Source organism: Protomyctophum parallelum, assembly GCF_964188405.1.
Source record: "Protomyctophum parallelum genome assembly, chromosome: 19".
Lineage (NCBI taxonomy): Eukaryota > Metazoa > Chordata > Actinopteri > Myctophiformes > Myctophidae > Protomyctophum > Protomyctophum parallelum.
The window spans coordinates 38,715,102-38,737,665 of record NC_139717.1 but is presented as its reverse complement, the minus strand read 5'-3'; the positions used below and the strand labels follow the sequence as shown (position 1 = coordinate 38,737,665).

Sequence of the window (22,564 nt, the reverse complement as noted above, 5' to 3'; positions counted from 1 at the left end):
CTTTGTAAAGTGGTGTGATGACAACCACCTTGTTCTTAATGTCACACACAAGACACAGGAGATGGTGTTTGACCCTAAGAGTATTGGTGACCACAGGCCTGTGGTCATTCATGACTCGACCATCTCACAGGTCTCCTCATAAATACTTGGGTATCTGTATTGAGAACTCACTAACTTGGAATACACATGTGGACAGTCTCTGTAGTAAACTACAGCAAAGACTGCACTTCCTCCGCCGTCTCAGGGTTCATGGTGTTGACCAAAAATGTATGTTAGTGTTCTATCGAGCGGTCTTGGAAAGCCTGGTCAGATTTGGCATCACAGTTTGGTTCTGTAATCTCTCAGTGCAACTGAGAAATTGTTCAGATTGGTACAGACTGCAGGGGAAATCATATTTCTATTTATGAGCAGGCTACACTAAAACAGGCTAAAAGACCCATGTTTTAAATGGAGAGTTTGTACTTCTGCCCTCTGGGAGAAGGTACAAAGAACCAAAGTGGAAGTACATCAAGTTTAAAAAGTCGTTTGTACCAGCGTCAACGAAAATGTTGAACGAGGCTATGTAACAGTAGACTTAATGTGAAATGTTAGATTAACCACACTGTGTACAGCCCAAGACAAATTTCCCTCGTGGACAATAAAGTTTACCTTGACCTTGAAGTCAACAAAATGAATTAACACTGTCTCAATGTGACTGCTCTGGTCCAATAAAGGTCATACATGCCCTGTGAACTATTAAGCTATAATTATAATACTACACAGCAAAAGCATCAGAGGTAAATTACTCAGGTGAGGTATGCTAGAGTCAGTCTGCCTCTGGACCTTCACCTCCACATTCAGGTTAAGGACAAAAACGTTGCCATTGCAGAAGTCAAAATCACAGCACCTCTTGTTCCGTCAATGAAGGTAGACAATGTGATCGGGGGACTGAAGAATGTCAGGTGGAGATTTTTACCCTCACAGTAGGATGGAGAAACAAAGTCTTCCGTCCGGTACCTACTATCACTACAGATTACACACACTGACGCATGCACACACACACGCACACACGCACAGAGATTGATTGATTGATTGAAATATTTATTAACAGTTTGTAGAATTTACAGTACATTTTAAGCACAAACTCAATACAAAGACTGTTAACTGTGAGTGGACGACCCAATTAAGCATTACACTTGTTTACAACAGGGTCCACATTGTTCAATTCATCAAAAAGAGAGAGAGAGAGAGAGATGACCACCACGAGTCACGACTGATGGAGACTGCAAGTTACAGAGACTGTCAGAGAGGAGACCTTTGAATAATGCCTGGTGTTCAATCAAACTAAATTGGACAGGCTTGCTGCTGTGGCGTTGGCTGTCCATGAGGTGGAGGCAGTTCCTTAATTTGTATTAAGAAACAGATAGGCAGGCCTTAACAAAATAGAAGTAAAGTGGTACCCTGGCCTGTTTTCCAAAAATCGCAGAATGTGAAACATATCCCATAACTGTGGGGTAAGAAAACAAAGTCAATTAAGTGTGCAATGTTTGTACACAATGACTGAATAATAACACATTGATAGTGTAGTCTCTAGAAAAAGTTTATGAAACATATTATTCCGAGCGAGGGCATTCATTCGAGTATTTGTATTGAGTTTGTGCTTGAAATGTACTGTAAATTCTGCAAACTTAATAAATATTTCAATCAATCAATCAATCAATCAATCAATCGATTATGTTCTCGATAAAGTAGGCTACAACATCTATGATAGTCTTGAAGGTTAATTAATAGCCTCTAAACACAGTAGTGTATGTATATTTTGGGTACAATGCAATAAGGAAAACAAAAAAAACACAGCCCAAGCGCCGGCCCCTTCGAGGGCGTTCATTCAATGCTTCCGATGGTGTTGCCTTATGTCGTCCGACTGCTACGCACTCGCAGGCCACCATATGCACTTTGTTAGACCACTATATTATAGTGCCCAACTTAACTTCACGTCCTGAACAGAGTCTGCTACATGGATAGATAAAAGCAATAACTATAACATTATCATCTCACATATTGCCTCGGTCGTATGTATCTAAGCTTTGCTTGAGATTGTTTACATCCTCAGTCAAACCAGAACCTAGTAAAAAAAAAAAGGGAAAAAAAGGACACCCTCCCGGCCCCGGATCTACTGTGCTGACGTGTCGGCTTCATCTCTAGTGCTACTCAGTACTCATGCTCAAGCAGCAGAACCTACCCAGGCAACAAAACTGCCAGCATGGCAGCAAATGTCTTTTGTCCAAAAGGCTTAATATTAATACTGTTTAGTCTTATTTCAGCTGAAGCATTGGAGAGAAGGTTCTCTGAATTTAAAAGATGTGCCGATGAGGAGTGTAGTAGTAAGTATGTTTTATTGGCGTCTCATCATCATTCAGTGGTGCTGCTCTGGCTGCCAGCCTGTGTGTGACGAGAGATTGGACTGTAGTAAGCTGTAAACTGCCTTATCTTTGACCTGTTGACAATCGATGTTTGTAAACTAAAGTGCATAACCTCGCATGGTTGTTGCGCTGTTGTGTATATATTATGTCATGTCCTGGAAATACCTAACGCTATCTAGATAGCGTTAGCCACCTTAGCAGCTAATTAGTTACCGGGGGCCGCCGGTTTGGAGAAATTCACAACAAACCCTGCCCTCTTGACTGCAAAAACAATGAGTCAGTACAACATTACTAAGTTTACAGTGTGTAGCTGCATTTTCGTGTCGTTATAGGCTATTTTAATATTTCAAATTGGATCAGCTGCAGTTTGCTGGGTTAGATTTTTGTAAATAGCTTTTTATACTGTAGACTTTTCTACAGAAAGCATGAATCCATGGGTCCGTCGTTCCCTGTTGAGTCTGACCCCCATCGGATGGGGGAGGTAGAGGTCACTGATGGGGCTAGTCGTCCCCAAGGGCCATGCCTTTTTGAGTGATTGATTTATTAACAGTTTGCAGAATTACAGTACATTTCAAGTACAACTCAATACAAAAACTGTTAACTGTGAGTGGACGACACCATAAAGCTTGTTTACAATATAGGGCCCACCAGTTTCAATTGATCATCAAAACATTAAGAGAGCACACTTCTATATAGCCAAAAACAGGAAATCATCATAGAGGCGGTAAAAAGGGTGGACAAAAAAACGTATACCGTGAGGGGGGGGGGGGGGGGGGGAGGTTGAGGGTTCCACATTTTGGTGCATAGGAGCGAAATTAATTTAGTCCCTTGTTTGTGCCGAATCTGGGTTGCACATGGTTTGTTGAGGGTGTTGTGGGTGTGGACTTTGTTGACAGACAGGTACATGGGTATCTTGGTGGTGTAGCGTATCTTGTGGACCAGACCCATTGCCTTAGTGCCTTAGACCCATTGGTGGCCTTAGTTTTGCATATTCGCTTTTTATTAATCTAAGTTTAATACTAGATTAGATTTCTGTCAAAACACATAACGGTAAACAGTTATCAGGCAGATGCAAATATTTAAAAGTTACTAGAATAAATTTGCATTTGAAGCCAATCTTTCTCAATCTAGATAGTGTGCCAACAGATAACCCTACCAGTTGTGACAGGTTTTTCTATCCACGCAATGTTCTTTTTTTCTTTTCTTTCTTTTTTTAACCCCATACCTTCCTGAAAGGAGATTATTTTGTAGCTGCAGGGAGAAAGGGCCATATCAACCTTCATAATATATTTATTGGGTACTGATGCTGTAGAGATGGACAACAATGCCTAACATTTAGTACAGGGACGAGTTTACAATTTATTGGTTTGTGCTGTGTGCTCTTTCCCTTGTATTCTTACAATTTAGTAAGGCTTACCTCTCAACTAAAATTTTATATTTTGTATTCACAGTGCTCTTATGTAGAGGGAAAGCTGTGAGTGATTTCTCAGGCCCAGACTGTCGGTTTCTGTCCTTCAAGAAATCAGAAACGATCTATGTATACTACAAACTATCAGGCAGAAGGACCGACATGTGGGCGGGGAGTGTAAGTTGACTATGGTTAATATTTGAACTTTATCAGCTGCAGTATACTATAACTACATGCTTATAATGTGCTGTCTCCTTCTGTCAATAGGTTGGTAGTCACTTTGGCTATTTTCCCAAGGACTTTCTTGCAGTAAATCATATATATACTGAAAAAGAATTGGAGTCCCCAGCTGAGGTATGAGAATACATTAATTGTATCATTATGTAGTCCTTAAATTCATCAAGCTGTGTTTTGTTTTCTTATGTTTCAATATACTTATTCTTTTTACAGGAAACAGATTTTGTCTGTTTTGACACAGGATTTGATCGGTTTGACAACTATGATATTGATTCATTGCTGGGGACCTCTATGCCGATGGGGGATATTAATTTAAATAATGGCACATCTGATCAAAGAAAAACATCACTGGTTACAGAAGAAGAAAAAGAGATATCTGGAGAAGTAAAGGGTACTGAAAACCCGGATGACAATAACGATGATGCTCAGGATCGTGATGTAATTCCAGGTTATGTGCCTAAGCAAGAAATGATGACGGAATCACCCAAGGTGGAGGTGGACATAGAGCAAGAGCAGGCTACCACAGAAGATGATGTTTTGGAAAATGATGATTTAGAGGAAAAAGAAGCCAAAGATGAGTCAACGAACCCTGAGCTCAAGTCTTTGCCCGGAGGTCATACTACTGCATTAGAAAAAAGACCTGTCCCCGTTTCTGACGGGAAACCCATCCCTCAGTTAGAAACTACTCTTGGATCAACCTTTGACGCTGTAACAACTGATGATGAAGACACTTGGAAGGTCACAGCAAATTATAATGGAAATGATCTTGATTCAAAACTTGTATCTGTCTCTCTTTCTACCACAGAAGATGATGTTTTGAAAAAGGATGATTTAGAGGAAAAGGAAGCCAAAGATGAGTCAACAAACCCTGAGCTCAAGTCTTTGCCCGGAGATGTCCCCGTTTCTGACGGGAAACCCATCCCTCAGTTTAAAACTACACTTGGAACAACATTTGATGCTGTCATAACTGACGATGAAGACACTTGGAAGGTCACACCATATGTAGAGGAAGAGAGTGAAGAATTGGCAGATTATCATGAAGACTCCAGTGATACCGAAAAGGGAATTCCATTACTGGCAGCAGATGCTCCTGAATCAGAACATCCAGCAACGGTACATCATGATGATGATCATGATCATGATCATGATCAAGTTCAACAGACTTCAGAGAAGAACTTGTGGACATCACTAGGGGATAAGGTTTTTGCACTTGTCACTGGTGGAGAAACGACAGCAGACATTTCAAGTTCAGAGGAAGATGAGGAGGAGGATGAAGATGAGGAAGAAAATGCCCCCAAACCCCCTCCTAACACTGAAAAGGCAAAGGCAGATGAGATCGAACTGCTGTCAGCAGAACCACTGAAAGAGTCTGAAGATCTCGTCACCTCCAATCTTGCAAACACTATGGAGAACAATGATTCAGAGCAATTGCTTGAGGAGGATGAAGACTTTGTAGAGGAGGAAGAGGTTGCAGAGCATGAAAATGAACCAGATGAAAATGCGCTTCCCACTGATGAGCAGCAGGCCTCCCACAAAAACATAGAAGAGAGCACTACAGCAGAGAACCCTTTGTCAACAGGACACGACTCAGACAAACCCAAGCCTCACATGTCACAAAGTGAGACCACTAAGGAGGAGGAGGAAGGGGAGGCAGAAGTGGAGATTGAGATGCAAGAGATAAAAGCTGATGTAGATGTACAGGATAACACTTCTAAGCATCACCTTGAGGATCTCGGCACTGATTTAGAAGACGAGAACTCAGAAGAAGGCTTTGTAGATTCAGAGGAGGACACAGAAAACATTGTAGTTGCAGAGGAGGACACAGAAGACATTGTAGTTGCAGAGGAGGACACAGAAGACGTAGTTGCAGAGGAGGACACAGAAGACGTAGTTGCAGAGGAGGACACAGAAGACGTAGTTGCAGAGGAGGGCACAGAAGAAGAGATTGTAGTTGCTGAGGAGGAATTAGAAGAAGCCATTGTAGTTGCAGCGGAGGAAACAAAGGAGACAGAAGTTGTTCACAAAGAGGAGGATCAATCTGACCAATATCAAGAACATAAAGCAATAGATTTAGAAAAGAATAAGCATGGGCACATTCACCCAGAATTAACAGAGGAAGCAGGCTTTCCTACTGAGGAGATTGAGGTGGATAAGGGGAGTCAGAAGGAAGAACTCCTTGAAGATGAAAATGCAATTTCCTCCACACGGTCACACCCATCACAGGCAGAAGATGCTGAATCCTTCCTTGAATCAAGCCTGCCCGTGCAGCCTACCTCAGAGCCAGAACACAGCGATGATGTTCTGAGACTGACTCTGCTACGAAACCATTTCAGTGAGCAGTATATGGAGAGCTTCCACAGCATATTGGGTCTCAAGAACCTCTTCAGGGTGGAGGCTATGTTCTCTGACTTGGACTTGGAGCTCCAGGCCACCCGTCGGTCACATACAGGCCCCTTGGACGACATTGAAAAGGCACTTGAGGCCATATCGGAAGCCTCTGAGAACCCGATCCTGGATGAGATTGAAAAGATGCTGGACGGCCGGGACTTGAAAAGTGATGACTCGCAGCAAAAAGACACAAGCTTGTTTGATGAGGAATCTCAAATACTGGATGATTTCCAGGAGCTTGCATTCAGCCTACGACAGAAATATTCAGTGGCTAGTGACAGTACACTGCTGGCAACAGACACAGCATCGCATCTCGATCAAGGTAGTTTGAATTGAATGAACCAATATTAATATTTATTAATATGAACTCAAAACAAAGATAAGCAACAATGTATGATATGGATAAAGCAGAAATGGCTAGAAAGTAGTAGAAACTACAATCACTACAATGTGCATTATACATTGCACACTATAGCAGCAATACTGTACATACTGTACATATTCTACATACTGTAACATAGTCCATGTGTACACTTTAGCAAGGTGTAGGACAGGTCATGTCCATGTCAGTGTTGCCTTCTGTTTTCTGAATTATATGTGGGTCATCAAATGCTATGATAGTATTTTAAATGTTAGTGTAGTCTCACATTTCAATGGCTGACTGTTTTAAAAGTCACAGGTAACTCAGACAAGGCAGTCTTGCAAGAAAGCTACACCCTTCTACTGCTGGATTGATTTGAAGTGTTTACATGTAAGCAACAGATGTAATCAGGACCACAAACAGGACAATTTGCTGAGAATGGATTGTTGTGCGTGCACAGAAAATATTAAAATGCACTCAAAGTCATGTCCCTCTAACCTTTTAATTGTGTGTTTTTCAACAGATAAACGCCTACCAATTATAGAGGAAAGTGAGACACTCTCCCATACAAAAGAAACGCATGATAACAACCACACAGTGTCCAAGGGGGATGGCAGCCTCATGGCACCAGAGGTCGAGGAAAGGCTGCCAGAGAAAGAAGATGAGACGGCCAAAGTACACAGGGGGGCGGAGATTGTAAAGGAAGATGGAGGTCACTTTAATAAAAACAAAGACAATCAGCCGAGTTTCGATCCAGCAGAAGAAATGCAGAAGGTTCCACAAACAATCCTGGAAAAGCCATTTGACATGGGCATCGGCGTTGAGATGGAACACTCATCCTCAGGTTGGCAGTTTAGAGCTTTGTAAAATATAGCCGCATCATCGCCGTTATAGTCACTGTCAGGACATACGAACCTTGTATGTCCAAAACGATTACTTTTCAGGAAATGGGGAAAGATAAACCTGTGTTCCTGTGTTATTTGGTCGCAAGTTATTGCTAATACTTTGCATTAGTTCGATATTTATTATTATAAAATCCACAGATAGTTAACCACTTTACTAAATATTATTATTATAATAAATAATATAAAAAAGTTGCAGATCTACAAGCTCGCAACGTCTCATGACACGTTATGAGGATGTAGGTTGGCCATTTTAGCTACTTTGTTTTTGTTTCCTTTATTAATTCCGTATTGTCATAATATAACAAAACGTTTATAAATCAGTTCAGCCTGTCTGTTTCTTTCGTATTTATCAAATTGTTTCAATTAAAAATATGTGGGAAATGGCTGATATTGCTTCTAACTGTGTAATATGTGTTGTTTTCTACCTTCAGGATCTGGGGACTCAATCGAACCTGTTCCTGACTTTTACGAGGAAGAGGAATTGGGGTTTATGTCAAAAGGATTTTTATATGCAGGCTGTGTCCTTGATTTGGTCAAGACAAAAATTGGAGAGTGGGTCATTCTGGTAAGTTATAAGATCATGCTATTAATAGTCATGTACATGTAACCTTAGTCCTTTTGGGTGCCTGTTTTGTGCACGTCAAGAGATGTGGTTGAAATGCAGTGCATCTAAATGTCAGAATGGAAAATGCCAGTAGCCTTTATGTTTTTCACCCTGCAATCTAGAACTGCTTTTCTAGATTGCTGCACCTTTATTGTTGTGTGGTACAGATCTCCTAGTCCCAGTAATGAGTCTGGCAGACACGTTCTGTACCAACTGCAGGCAGTGTTATGGATCCTTTGCTGAGTGTTGAATAGAGGGCGTTACAGTAGTCCAGGCAGGATGAAATTAGTGCATTGACAAATGTAGGGGTGGAAAGGACTGGTCGGTTTCTGTAGCTGTTTCTGGTGTGACATTGGCTGACATGGAGTAGATAAAGTTGTGTATGTTACCCTGGTAGTTGATTTAGTTTTTTTGCATATTGACCTAGAGTAGAAGTATATAGCTCAACAATGCATGTACAGAATGGCCATAAAAACACAATGTTAGTCAGGCGGCCTCTATCCAAACTGACAATCAATTTAGTAGAGGCTGCTTAAACTATAATTCCTATGATTGACTTTAGAGTTGGAACCTTTCTTTCTTCATCTTATGTCCCTGAGGATATTTCAATAAATAGTTACACAATCAGTGATATAAATAGGTTTTCAATGTAATGGGTCCCGGGACCCAGGGGTGGTCTCTGTTTGATGGGTCACAGGGACAGTCCTCCTACTTCAACGACGTTAGAGTACAGTACTGAGTACAGTATTGCATCCCAGGACCTCCGGGGGTGTGACATGATTGGTCCTTTCTCAATTTAGTGAGTCTAAGGGCCGATTCATACTCCTATTTTAGAGCCGAATAAAAGTCGGTTCGGCGCTGTAGAGCCTACAATGTGACGTCATTTGAGGTTCGGGGGGGGGGGGGGGTGTACCGTCCTAAAGTCGGCTCTTCGGTGCTACTGAAAATTGCCCTATGGGCCGATTCATACTCCTATTTTACCGCTGTTTCGGCGCTGTAGTGCCGAAATGATTTCGGCTCGTCAGAAATTTTCAGTAGCACCGAAGAGCCCACTTTAGGACGGTACCACCCGTCACCACCACCAAAAGGCAGCAGCACGGCCTGCACGGAGGGTATGTACATCTGTCTACCATAGCACGTGGAATAAATGCATAGGGACCCTACGTAAACTGACATCCAAATTTCAGAAAACTTTACAGAGGGTTCCGAGAGGGGCTAATCCATCCTGTACATGCGTTGTTGAGCTATATACTTCATCATCATTATGAGGGAAAAAAGAAAGAAATCAACTACATTCATTCTTGAGATACCCAGGTCTTTGCAAATGAATGTTTGGACTCTTTTCTGATCCTATTTATCTTGCATGCACCTGATACTCTATGTCTATGAGATACTCCTTTCTGCATATGGTACTTGTAAGTCCTAATCACATGTAACAAGGCACATTGGCATGTGAACGATTATAAAGTCCAACTTAAATGTACACATCAGAGTGTCCCCTGGTTGGTGTATTTTGACTGTTCAACTATAAGAATTAAGTTGAAACCTCGGATTATGACAGCTTTATGGGAGGAAGTAGTACGCCTGCTTGCACAATGTGAGGCACAAAACTACCATATGCATGTTCTGTTGACGTGTTTCTACCGTGCACTGTTGTAGAATGTAGACTGAAGTTCAGTTCACCCATGGACTAACGGTAGCGGTGAGCTGTCTTCTCTGCTGGATGGGCCTGAGCCAGGGAAATAACCAAATAACTCGTATATTCACAACTAATGTCGTTGGTTTAACCTGCTGCGTATTGTTTACAAACGCACTGAACCTTTACTTGCTAATGGTAACAAAAGCCGGTCAAAGCTGTACTCAAGCTCTATTGTTGATCGTGAACGGGGTTGACTTAAGTTAGCCGGCACACAACCTTAAGTAATGATTGCTTAATCGTTCGCAGTCTATCGTCTTTTTATTTATTTTTTATTTCCCTCTCGTTGACGGGGTTGGACATGTTCTATTTTGTTGGACAGCTTTCTGGATAACGTTAAGACTCGCTATAGTTAAAGCGTTAGCAAGCCATCTGTCAAACTAGCATCGCTAGGTCCATTCTTGTTTATTTTATGTGCTACAAGCTGTCATGGACAGCGATATGTTCCCTCGGCCTATGGTGGACTCTGATCAGCTTTACATGTTTTTTCTAAGGGAGATGCAATATGTAAGTAGAACATGAGTTTGTGCTCTACTCTTGACAGTCTGAGCTGTTCAGTTGCTAAGCTAATCTGGCCTCATCATTAGCATAATGGAGGAAGCTGTGTTGATGTGAGTTTCATTCACCAGCCTTTTTAGGTTGAAGTTGCTAGGTTGAAGTCTGCATTGTATTTGTCTCCAAGGGACAATTTTGTTTAGCAGTAATGTTATGGCAAACATTTGCGTACAATATAGACATAATACATATATTATTATTTTGCATAAACACTGGTACACAGTTGAAGCCAACTTGTTGTCAATGTTACTTGTCAAGTTGTCACCAGAACAAATTATGGGATGCACCATATCACATCCACTGAAATTCACAGCCCCCTTGAGTTTAACAAGCCCAATCGCTGATGGGATAAAAAAGAGTTGGTGTCAACTCAGGGGTGGTAAAATCTCCACATGAGGGGAGCAAATTTAAACTCGCCCTGGGAGGCTGCTGTTTTTTGTTAATAGATATGTTTGATTAACTGTCACATCCCTATGATAGAGTACACTACTACAGATTGGTTGCAGTACAGTGTTGCCCATCATGGTTGCAGATAGTATTAACCAGTGCATTGCAAAGGTAAAGGTCACAAGACCACAAATCCAGAACAGTCCATCCAGCCTGTAAACGTACATGTTTTGGGGTCTAGACCTATTTTTACACTAGTTAAATGTAGCTGATTACGTTGAAAGCAAAGCCTTACTGCTTGTAATACCAAAGAAGACTCCGAAGTATGGAAGTATCACAGGAATTCTTGATCCCCCAAAGACAGATGTTTTATTGTGATGGAAGGACCAATGTGAAACAAGATACATCCCAATCTTAACCTTAAGTCTTATGAGTGTACTAATAGCACTCAACAATTTTAATATTTAACGCCAAACTTTCTTTGTTCAAAAATGTATTTGTGGTGATCAGTGTACTTTGAAAAAATTGTATCGACTAAAGTACATTTACAATTACTAGAGTAAATCACCAAAACTCATGACGTCATGAGACAACTTTGTGCAAACATACTTGTCTATAAAACTGATTGTGTTTTTCCATTTTAAAATGTTTGTTTTTGTAAATTCTGTAATTCACATCACACAATAACATAACGTTTGCGTGTGTCCTCAGGTGATTGCGCGTCTACCAGAAGAATGGAAGCCAGGGGAAAGCTTGTATGGATGCCCATGGCAAGCAGTCGTCATCACAGCATTGGTTGGAGTGTTCAGTGTCATGCTTTTCTTCTGGAAGACAGTGTTGGCTGTAAGCATAGTTTTATCATGATCTAACACTATTGTAAAAACTGTTAATTAATTAATTAATTAAATTATTAACAGAACCAAATGGTATAGCATTCTTCATCTGAAACTATATTGCACACAACAGTCTGTAAAATATGCCAAGGCTAACACAGGAAATCCAAATAGCTGTATTTTCCTATTGTGACTGATCTGCTGTGACTGGTTGAAACATCAATCAATTTTTAAATCATGTTGATAAATTAAACCAGTTTGATTATTAAATGTGATTAATCTGTGTCCTCTTTAGGTGAAGAAGCGTGAATATCTTGGTAAGTTTTACGTATGTGAAAAAAAGCTATTTCTATCCACGAATAACTGTAGAAATTCAAACTAATTGTTGGCTGTGTTTGATATTTTATAAGTGGATGAAAATGGTCTCAATGACCGAATGAAGACCCTCAAAAAAGAAAAGGATGATGCCATCTCAAAGATTTCAGACCTCCAGAAGCATGTAGGTTACACATTAAGATAAGTCTACCATCTATGCATTAGTTATGTCCAGCAATACATGTAATAGTTTTACCTTTCTCTCAGACTGAAGAACTGAAAGAAAAGCAAAAGATGTCGGAGGTAACAAGCTGCAGTGCCATGCAAAGGAACCAAGAGCTGGAGGTGAGCACAGAGGAATATACATGGATCTATTTTTGTTTTGTGTTAATTGTGCACCCTTGATTTCTGGTAGCAGACAGTAAAATAAAATAAAAAGCCTTTCATTATCTTCACACTTATCTTTACAGGACATGGTTCTGCAGGCCAGAACACGAAATGATCAGATCGCTGGAGAAAGGAACAAATATGCCAGGCTTCTTGAAGAAGAGAGGGCAAATTCTCTGAAAACTGAGAGCCGAGTGAGTTTGAATTCCTTCCATGGCCCTCTATGATGTATTGCAGATATAAACAAATGGGGCGGCCACCACCAAAAATACAAAGTAGATGCATTTGTTTGTTCTCTATAGGTGAATGGGTGAGCTCAAAATAGGAATTGTACAATTATTTAATCGAAAAAATATTCAGACACCTATGCAATCTCATTTTGTGAAGAATCGTGCAGCACTAGTTGGCTGGCCAATTCATTAATTATTGGTGTTACATTTCTATAAATTAGCCCTCCTCAATCGGAAATGGCCACTCATTGTTCACTGTTCAACTTAAGTTATGCCTGGCGATCTAGCCAACAACCAGTTTGCCCTTTTGGTGTATTATGGCTATTAGTACAAGTGTGTGTGTGTGTGTGTGTGTGTGTGTGTGTGTGTAATATCTTTGTCCTCTTAGCCTCATGATGTTTGCTGAATGATTTCAGATTGAAAAATTGGAGAAGTCAAATGGAAAGGTGCAGCTCAGTAGGAAGAAGACTCAGGAAGCACTCGCTAAGGTACATGTTACGTGGCTTTACGCCCAACTTGCACAATGTGTATAAATTCTCAATACACTCCTGTTGCGTTTGTATTGTTTCAGTATCTCAATGATTCCTTTATACCATAGATCACTATTCTCCTGGACGAGGCCAAAATTCGCGAAGAAGCCCGGACCGTTCAGCACAAATGCCTTGAGCGGGATCACACTGCACTAAAAGAACAGAACAAAACAGTAAGACAGACAGACAGCAATATTGTTTGGCCATTTTGTTGCTAGGGTCCACTTCTTGACAGCAGTCTAATGTGGGTTTTACAGGAAGTATGATTTGATAAACGGCTTTATGGATTTTAACCAAACACCTTTAGGGTTCAAACTACAGTCCAAAGGGTAGCTTTTCATTAGACAATTGACTTTGATTGCAATTGAAATGTAACACTGCTAGGTTAGTAGTAGCTGAAATCAGAGGTACAGTGTCTATGGACCACAATGGAAACAAGCTGCGGCTTGTTTTATTAATCCATTTTGTCGCTTTTAATTGGCGACACAGTAAAATGTTCTATTCTATCTACTGAAAGTTAAGAGTTATTCTCTAACGGATGGATTTAATTCAACATAATTATTGTACCTCTGCAAGAGTAATTGTAAGATTCAAAATGGGGGTGTGCAACATTTATTCTGTTAAGTTTAATTATAAAACAGATAAAGTTTGTGTGAACCTGCTGATCTGTATCATGTAAAAAACCACAAACTTCACAACTTCTCATCTTAAATAGAAACTAGGACGCAATAAGTAGTTTTGTGACATAATACTGGACATTTGGAAATTGCACTGCTCAGGGGGAACTAATTATTTGCAACTGGTGCACTTCATTTCTTACAGTATTTGTAAATGTATATTCTTAAAAAGGTTGTTTATCATTCATTCATAACATCTTTATGCTTGCTATGGTTTCTTCTTGCAGTTTCCTAAGCAAAAATGTTAAGCGAGTAAAGTATGCGAGTAAAGGGGGTACTGGATTCAGAAATCAGGGAAAGGGGTACTGAAGCGAAAAGATTTTAGAACCGCTGCCTTAAAGCACCTCCTGATTTCACTGACTCTTACAGCTCAAGGTTACTATTAAAGGATGGGAGGATAAGCACAAGGAGATGAGTGAGCAGATCAAGGTTTACCAGAAGTCTCAGAAAGAACTGGAGGACTCTGTGGTTCTTAAAGATCACAATGTGGAGGTAAGAAGTGTTTTTCTGTTTTTAATTGACAGTAACTGGCTTGCCAAAAAAAACATAGATTTTTGTATGTAAGGGTTGCTTCATGTCAGCATTTCTCACCATTGCAGGTGCTGTCTGATCTGTTGGCTGACTTGGATGCCTGTGATTTGCAAAAAAGTGACAGAGTTTTACCCAATGGTGAAGTAGCCATTGGTAAGTTCCATGTGTAAAAGCCAAGGAAATTCACAGGAAACGGCAGAGTAGATGAACAATTATTAAATTGACTATGACTGTTATTTTACAGACAAGAAGACTTCCATAAAGAACAGGATTAAACAGATGATGGATGTGTCTCGAGTGAGTTGCAATTTAAATTTCTAAAGCTCCTCTATGTATGTGAAAATACAGTGTTAATCTTAGTCCTTGAGTTGATTCACTAACTACTGGTTTCTTCCCAGATCCAGACCACTCTAACAGTGGTAGAAGAGGAGCGAGACAGATTCATGACCAAGCTCCTAAATGAGGAAAAGGCTAGAAAGACAATGGAAGGTATGTTGATCAACATTGGTGCTCGTGAAAATGAGCACCAAAAGTATTGTTCTTTTTAGATCCAAAACCGTTCCTGTTGTTTCTTAAGAAGCCTCTCTTTACACAATTGTATTTTGTTATATAGAACAACACCAGGAGCTAGAGCATTCCATCGGAGCCCTCAAGGGTGATAAGAGCCACATTGAAAACCAATACAAAATCCTCCAGCAGAAGAATGAAATCATGACTGAGATGTACCAACAGAAGGAGAATGCCTTGCAGCAGTAAGTGGCTTGAAAATGTCCCCGAAAGTCCCAAATCAAAGATGCACAAAATGCACACACTCCCTGCATGTCGTTGTAAAGTGGATGTCCTTTCCCAATTCCCACACATTGTGGTATTGTTGCTCTGAAGAATAATCCTCAATTACAGTGCAATTGTCATGCTCCTCAAACATCTGGCTTTCAGACATCATGTCATCAGGCCAAGTCTACGGACTTTTTGTTTGTCTTATTCATGCCCCTGACATTTGGTTCTCGAACAAATATTAGCGATTAACAATTTTATTGTTTTCTTTTGGCATTGAACTTTTTTTATAACGAGCACTCGTGTTTACGAGCGAGTAGAGAACACTGTTGTGAACCGTAATCAATTTATATTAAAAAAAGGCGCCAAAAGGCGATCTCGACGCGGAGGGTATTTGGACCAGGAGGCGTCGAAAGGCGATCTCGGCGGTAAAATAGTTTAAATGTTTGTGGCCTCATAGGAGACTGACCAAAGAGGAGTTGGACCGTCGTAGCAAGGAGTCGATGCTGTCTGAGGTTGGCGGCAAGGCTGTGGAAGCTGAGGAGCAGGTCCGAGTCTTAAGACAACGCATCAACGAAATGGAGGAGCAGATGAAGAAAACGGAGGGGGTGTATAAGGAGCAGGTCAGAGCATTCGGAGTCTAGAATTATTTTTGAAAGGGTCAAAGTTGTTTAATTAATGCTGTTAAGGCTCATTTACACAGTAAATTATACTATACTACTATAAAATGGTGTATTTGAAATGCATCCTTTTTGTCATATATAAACATACATTACGCTTCATATTCTGCCTGTTCATATATTTGTTCCCCATTTTTCAGATAAAAGAGCAGGAAAACAAAACTCATTCAAATTGGGTATGTTTTATAATGTTGTGCAAGTATTACACTTATTTTTCAGTAATACACAACGATTCCTAATTGGACCTATATAAATGATCTGTCTCTTCCAGGTGAATGCGCGGAACGCAGAGCGAGCTCTGAATCAGGAGAAGCTTGAAACATCCAAGCTGCGTGAAAAGTGAGTGCACAAGGTGCCTGTAGTGAAGGAACATAATGGTGTTTCGGCCATATTAATACATATTATATAGCTGTCAGGCTATCTATTCTATATTTCATCTTTTTATGTATTTTCGTAAGTTAATGCCCTACTTCATCATACTTGTAGATCGGCTATGTTCACTTTCTTTTTTTTTTTTACACGAATAATGGAGGGTATGCGCATGACATCATCATACCTGGAAGTTATGCAGGAACGCCTACTGAGTGGCAAAAAAACTACTTTCTGGCCTTGACAGCCTGTCTATCTGATTGTATTGTTAAACAACGTTAACCTATTCTGACCGGGCACCCATTTTGGTATTGGCATCATGTTATGCTTTAGCTATTGAAAAATAGCAGATCTACAAGCTCATATCGCGCCACCGAGTGGCGCGATACGAGCTTGTAGGTCTGCTATTTTTTGAAAAATCGAAGAGCGACTGACATTTCTAGAATCTGATCTCAGGTCAGAATGGGTTCATCAGACCAGTGTGTGTCCGGCGGAAACCTCGTATGAATCTGATCTCAGGTCAGAATGGGTTAAACAACGTTGAACTCATTTTGCCACTCGATTTGCCATTGACTTTATGCATGCGCATGCCCTCTATAATAGAACCGTTTTGGACATAAAAGGTTTCCACCCGAAAGCAATGATTTTTCTACAGCTACTGGTGGGTTTTTAATAATAACATGGGTTATATAATGTATATGTACGTCTCCTGTACAGATTGACACAGCTCAGCTCCCAGCTGAATGAGCGCCGTGCTCCTCTATTCCGGCCCAACTCTGGACAGAACACAGGTCCCCGTCAAGGTAACATCAGTCTCCACATTTGACATGATATTCTGTGGGGACACCGGGACAGCTACCCATCCTATAGACGGACTACTAGAGCATTTAGCTATGGATCGCACTGTGGTCTACTCAACAACACCTGGCCATACACGACCATTTAGTTTGATTTAGGTACAACACAACTGGCACACTGGCATCAAAATGCATCCATAGTACATGATTTGATCTTGTGCTTGTGCAAATGCGGTTCTACACATTAATACAATTTTCTCTTTCTATTTCTGTGTGCCAAAGTAGAATGGAAAGCTTTTCCTCCACTCATATCGGGTGCAATTGATACCCAGTCACTTGAAAAGGTGGAGAACGGCAAACTGGTTGCAGTAATTAAGTGTACAAGTCTGTACAATGGCAAAACATCTACCTCTGTTTAGCTGTTTGATTTGTCCGCCGCCATGACCTATGGTTTAATTGATTTTGATTGAGAAGTCTGGTGATTCAGAACCTTTGTCGCCAGGCAGGAATTAATTAGAAATCGAGAGAAATCTCCACCCAGCTGGTCTGTCAGTGTCTGCCTGGCACCGAATGATGTTGGATTGTACTGCAACCCATAGAGGGCAGTGTTGCCTTTGCAGTAGTCGCGCGTAGCCAGACAGCTATTCCATAATCCCCGAATGCTATATAGAGTCTGGAACTACACCGAAATTGTGTAAAATATCTTTACATTTTTACATTTTATTTCTTTATTTCATTTTCTGCTAAGCAACAAGCTATATATGCTTAGATGATCTTTATTAATATTAGGATAAATTTGCGCGACTGTAAAGATGAAACGGTTGTGGGGAGGAGGCTCCACTTCCGCTTTATATTTTACTCATGATAGAGCTTCCGTTGCTCCAGACTGTATGACAGAAGCATTTGGAAATTGTGAGAGGCAACAGTCTGGCAACGTGAGACTACTTTTGCAGTGAACACCAGATTGGGATCAAAGTCAATTTCCAGCATTAATGAAGTGACCCTATACATTTACTAACTATAAATAAGTGGAGTGTTAAGTGTCTCTTTAAGTCTATGCTGCTAATTTGCCAGCTGTTTCTTGATAAAATGGCTGGTTTGATCAAAACAGGTGATTCGTATGGGCCCTCGCCTGTGAGCGGGGGTGCCCCATCCCCCCCTCCAATGATGGAAGGACCACGGCGTCCCCCTTCTGCTCCTGTAGGGAGGAAGATTGATCCGTATGGTGAGTCCAGATGGACAACTTTACTCCGCTGATTTTGCGGAGCCATTTCACACCAGCCTTTTCTTCAACCTTCTACCGCCCCAACCCAACATCTGGCTCCTCTTGCATGTGATCCCTTTTAGCTTCTTTCACAGCCTTGATTTTCTTCCCAATGCTTTCTTTCCCTCATCCTGATTCTCCTTCCTCAGTTCTGCATTTCCTGCTGCTATTGGTTTCTTCCTGATCCTGAGTCTTTGTTTCTCTTTGTTGGAACACCAGACTGGTTCACCTGTTGCTTTAAGACTGTTTCTCTTTTGATTGTTCTCGCCATGGAATAGAACTAACCTGCTTTTCTTCACATTGCTTTCCCTGTCTGTTCTTTTGTTTTGCGTTGTTGATGTGTTTGTTATCATCAAAACGGCGTCATAGGAACTGGCCAGTGAATTATGTAAATATAAATAGATCTGATGAAGAAAATAAGCATAATTACATTTTTCCTTCTAAGGAAACGTTTGCCGTCTTTGTTCTGGACCTTGATGCTTTTCCATTATTAATTATAGTTCTGAAACCCAGGAGCAAGTTCCCTCATCATATTTCCAATGTTCTATACCACTGAATTTTGATGTATGCCGAAAATAAGATGTGGAGATGTTGTGCACTTTTTTTCATCTTCCGCTGCCCCTGTAGGTCCACGACCTCCATCAGATCCTCACGGTCGTTACTTTGACAACAAACTCTCCTCTGGGATTGGTATGTCTGTCTGTTTGTCCATCCATCCATCCATGGTTTGGAAGCTTTTCTTTTCTCGTCAGATCTTAACTGTATGCTGTTTTATTCTCTTCTAGACATGATGGCCCCACGTACCTCTTCGCCTGCCAACATGGACACCTCTGTAAGTCTTGTTAATCAGACTCTCAAATGCTTAAAAACGTAGCCTCTCGTTCCATGTGTAGGCCTAGAACTTCTGTCTTCATGTTCCTTGTGTGTGTCCTTGCTCAGACTCCACCGATAGATTCAGACACACAGGCTGAGGCCTACACTGACATTCCAGAGCCAGTGAGTATAGAGTGGCCAGAGGGTTATGGTACCAGGTTTAGGTGTGAGGTCTTCTTCCCTAAAGCTGCATGGAGACTTTGGGAGTGATCCATGACGTTTGCTTTACTGACGTTAGGGCTGGGCGATAACTTCAAATCTAAATCATGATTATTTCAATCTTTTGCCTCCGTTATGATAAATGAACAATACATTTATTTAAAGTGCAAATTGCAGATCTACAGGCTCTGCTATTTTCGCTAGTATGGCACCATTTCACAAGTATAATACTGTTACGCTCTTTGTCATGGGTAAGGGAGTAACACTGTGAAGTGATTAATCGATTATAAAATATCTATTACGGTAGATTCATTGTAAATTCATTCTACATTTCTGTTTCAATATATTTCCAGTTAGTTGCCCAGCCCTACGTGCTGTGCAGTTTTGACCTGCTCTCACAGCACCGAATGAAGTGGTGACTCCAGCATCACTTGTGGATGGAAATACTCACCTCTTTGAAATTTGAAATTGTAACATCTGCGTGGCATTTGTGAAAATTGTCTTGTTTTCTGGTCTATAACATCACAGTGTTTGGTTAATGGTCACGTGATTGGTTTTTGGCTAGCTGTACGTTTTGGTTTGGGCGTAAAATACATGTTCTTCTTTGATCACTACTTGGCTGGGTGTAAAATACATGTTTTTCTTTGATCAGTACTTGGCTTAATGCATCTGAAGTTGCTTGAAGAGGAATATTAAATTCAATTAAATTTCACTAGAAACTAACAGCATATGAGCTGTTGCTCTCCCTGACGGTTACCTATATCTCCTTCTCTGTTGCTCAGGGCCCTGGATCCTTCATAGCCTCTCCAATCCGGGACTCACCTGCATCTGGACCCCATGGCCCTCCAGTAGCCCTTGGACCCCATGACCCTCTGCTGCCTCCTGGACCCCATGGTCGTTTCCCACCTCCTGGGCCCCACAGATCTGTACGACCCCTCGGTCCCCACTACCACCCTGGTGCTGGGCCTGGGCACCACATCCCTCCTCACGGGCCTCCACTACCTGCCAACGGACACCCAGGCATGCCTATGCCACCGCCTGGATCCATGCCATCCAACGGGCACGCATTTCGACCCAGACTTGGCCCTGACCCTCGAGGTCCACCGCCTCCACACTTCCGTCCACCTCCGCCTCATCATTTCCCCCCGATGCTCCCACCACCCGGTATGTGAACTGGTTAAACTGCACTTTTTTCCTCATTGTGGTGATGAGCTGTGTAGATTATCCCTCCACATTTGACCTTATGTTAACAGCTCATCATTTACACATTCTGTCCAGGTGTCCGAGGCCCAATGGTACCACGTCCACACTTTCCTCCTGACATGCGCTTCCCAGGACCACGTGACCACGGATACCCGCCTGCACACTTCCCGCCAGGAGGTATGTCAGTCCATCACAGTGACTCTTTCGCTCAGGGTCCTCCTGAGGGACACCAGAATGCCCTTGGGCACCATACTGTCATTGGACAGGGGCAGGACTTGGCCATGAAGGCCAATGCAACCCCTCAGGACTCAGACAGGTCAGCCATGGCAGAGCCTTAAAAAACAATACCCAAAACCATGGCTGAGGACTTGGAGCAAACCCTGACCAAAACTCGCCGCAATTAACAATCCATCTTTTTTTTTTTCTTTCTTTCTTCATATTTCAACTAAGGAAGAACTGTCCAATAAAGGTTTATGAAAACATACTCTTCATTATCAAAAATATACACTTCCATTAAAGCTTCAGAAAATCAACTGTGTCCAAAATTGATAACTTGAAGAGTACGGTAGTAAGGATTGTCACTTTGTGACACAGCTTATTGTGCAATAACATTTCTATTGTATGCCTGAGTATTTTCAATTATTTTAAAGTGCAAGACCACTTTGGTAGAGGTTTGGGTTGTGTAGTTACCTTGCCATGATGTAACTCCAAATGTGGACAAGAAAAGCAAATTGCTCCAGTGATTAGAAATTGATAATTCAAAATATGCTCCTCATTGACTTACATTGTAAGCTGAAACAGCTCTCAAAGTCACTAGTACGTAAACGAACACAAAGTTGATTCAGACAATATAGACTATAGAGCCTCACCAAACCTTGTACTGTTTTTTTTATTTTATAAAAATGTTAACTTCCTGTAAATTTTACTATTTGAAGATCTCGATACGGATCCAGTCCGGGTTTTATTCCTAATAGAAATGGCAAAACCAACAGGAAATTAAACGGTAATCTACAACCCAAACCTCTACCAATTGGTCTTACCCTTTAAGTTTAAGTTTTGACAAATAGCATTGACTTGTTGGGGGGGGATTTTTTTTAAATGTCATTTCCTGTGGAAATTATTTTAAAATGGAGGAAGCTTTGGGTTCTATCATTTCAGGAATACCATCACCTTTCTCCCAAAGCTGTTGCTTTAGAATGAACGGTAAAGGAAATGTGTAATTTGATGGCCAGATGTATAACTTATTTTACTATGTTCTTAGAAATTTTATTAATAAAGATTGCAAAAGCTATTGGTGTTGGCCATTGCTTCCGGATAAACTTGCATAGTTTGAGGTTCAGATCCATGTCTGTCAATGTAAATATTCACTTATTCTTATATGAAATTATGAGGAGGCTAGCCATCTTTAAAAGGGTCATCATCGTGCTTGAATATTCTGATGCCTAGGATTCCTAAAAGGCTTGATATACTTTAATTGGTGCAGTGTCGGGCAAGTAAACAAGCTTGTAGATTGGCTATTGTCAGTACTACGCAACTAAGTATAAATCTGACTTACGTTTGACTATTGAGTAACTGACTTATTTAAGGGACCTGATATTACAGTACAGTGATGCTCTAAATCCTTAAATAAGATGCATAAAAGTCCTGGGTTGAGTTGCTGTCGTCTTGTCCCATCTTGCAGTACAGAGTGCAACCCAGTATTTCCTGAGATGTCCTATTGTTACAAAAAGTATTCGAACCATTCCAAAATGAATCTGAACCGGCTATTGTATCAGAATGGGTCTATATACAATAGATCGAGTGATGAGCCATGTCAGCAACTATTTGTCATTTATTAGAAATGAAAGCAGTGTAAATATCTGATACCTGTTTTTTTTACCTCAATATGACAAATCAAAATGCTGTTCCCATATCCAATGCCCAGTCCATATCCTGCCACACGCAAACATTACATACATAGTTATAGCAATCGATTAGTGTTTCTCCAGAATTAATTTAC

General features: G+C 40.9%; 1 protein-coding gene across 4 annotated transcripts; it reads left to right on the top strand.

The window, feature by feature from the left end:
* Nucleotides 1-1,905: 1,905 nt before the first annotated feature.
* On the top strand, nt 1,906-21,856 carry mia3 (MIA SH3 domain ER export factor 3). 4 transcript variants are annotated; one of them, XM_083790034.1, is made up of 28 exons: nt 1,906-2,363; nt 3,854-3,987; nt 4,078-4,164; nt 4,261-6,757; nt 7,320-7,640; nt 8,133-8,266; nt 11,655-11,786; nt 12,072-12,093; nt 12,187-12,275; nt 12,359-12,436; nt 12,562-12,672; nt 13,125-13,196; nt 13,307-13,411; nt 14,285-14,407; nt 14,515-14,599; nt 14,691-14,743; nt 14,845-14,935; nt 15,060-15,198; nt 15,681-15,843; nt 16,041-16,076; nt 16,172-16,239; nt 16,987-17,072; nt 18,178-18,291; nt 18,958-19,020; nt 19,116-19,162; nt 19,270-19,326; nt 20,145-20,526; nt 20,641-21,856. In XM_083790034.1, exons 1-28 carry the CDS (start codon nt 2,243-2,245, stop codon nt 20,901-20,903), a joined length of 5,673 nt encoding a protein of 1,890 aa, XP_083646160.1. In that variant the 5' UTR covers nt 1,906-2,242; the 3' UTR covers nt 20,904-21,856. The 4 variants fall into 4 exon arrangements, with proteins under 4 accessions (XP_083646160.1, XP_083646162.1, XP_083646163.1 ...); XM_083790035.1 differs by lacking the exon at nt 19,270-19,326 and having other exon boundaries at nt 1,907-2,363; XM_083790036.1 differs by lacking the exons at nt 18,178-18,291; nt 18,958-19,020.
* The last annotated feature ends 708 nt before the right edge of the window (nt 21,857-22,564 follow it).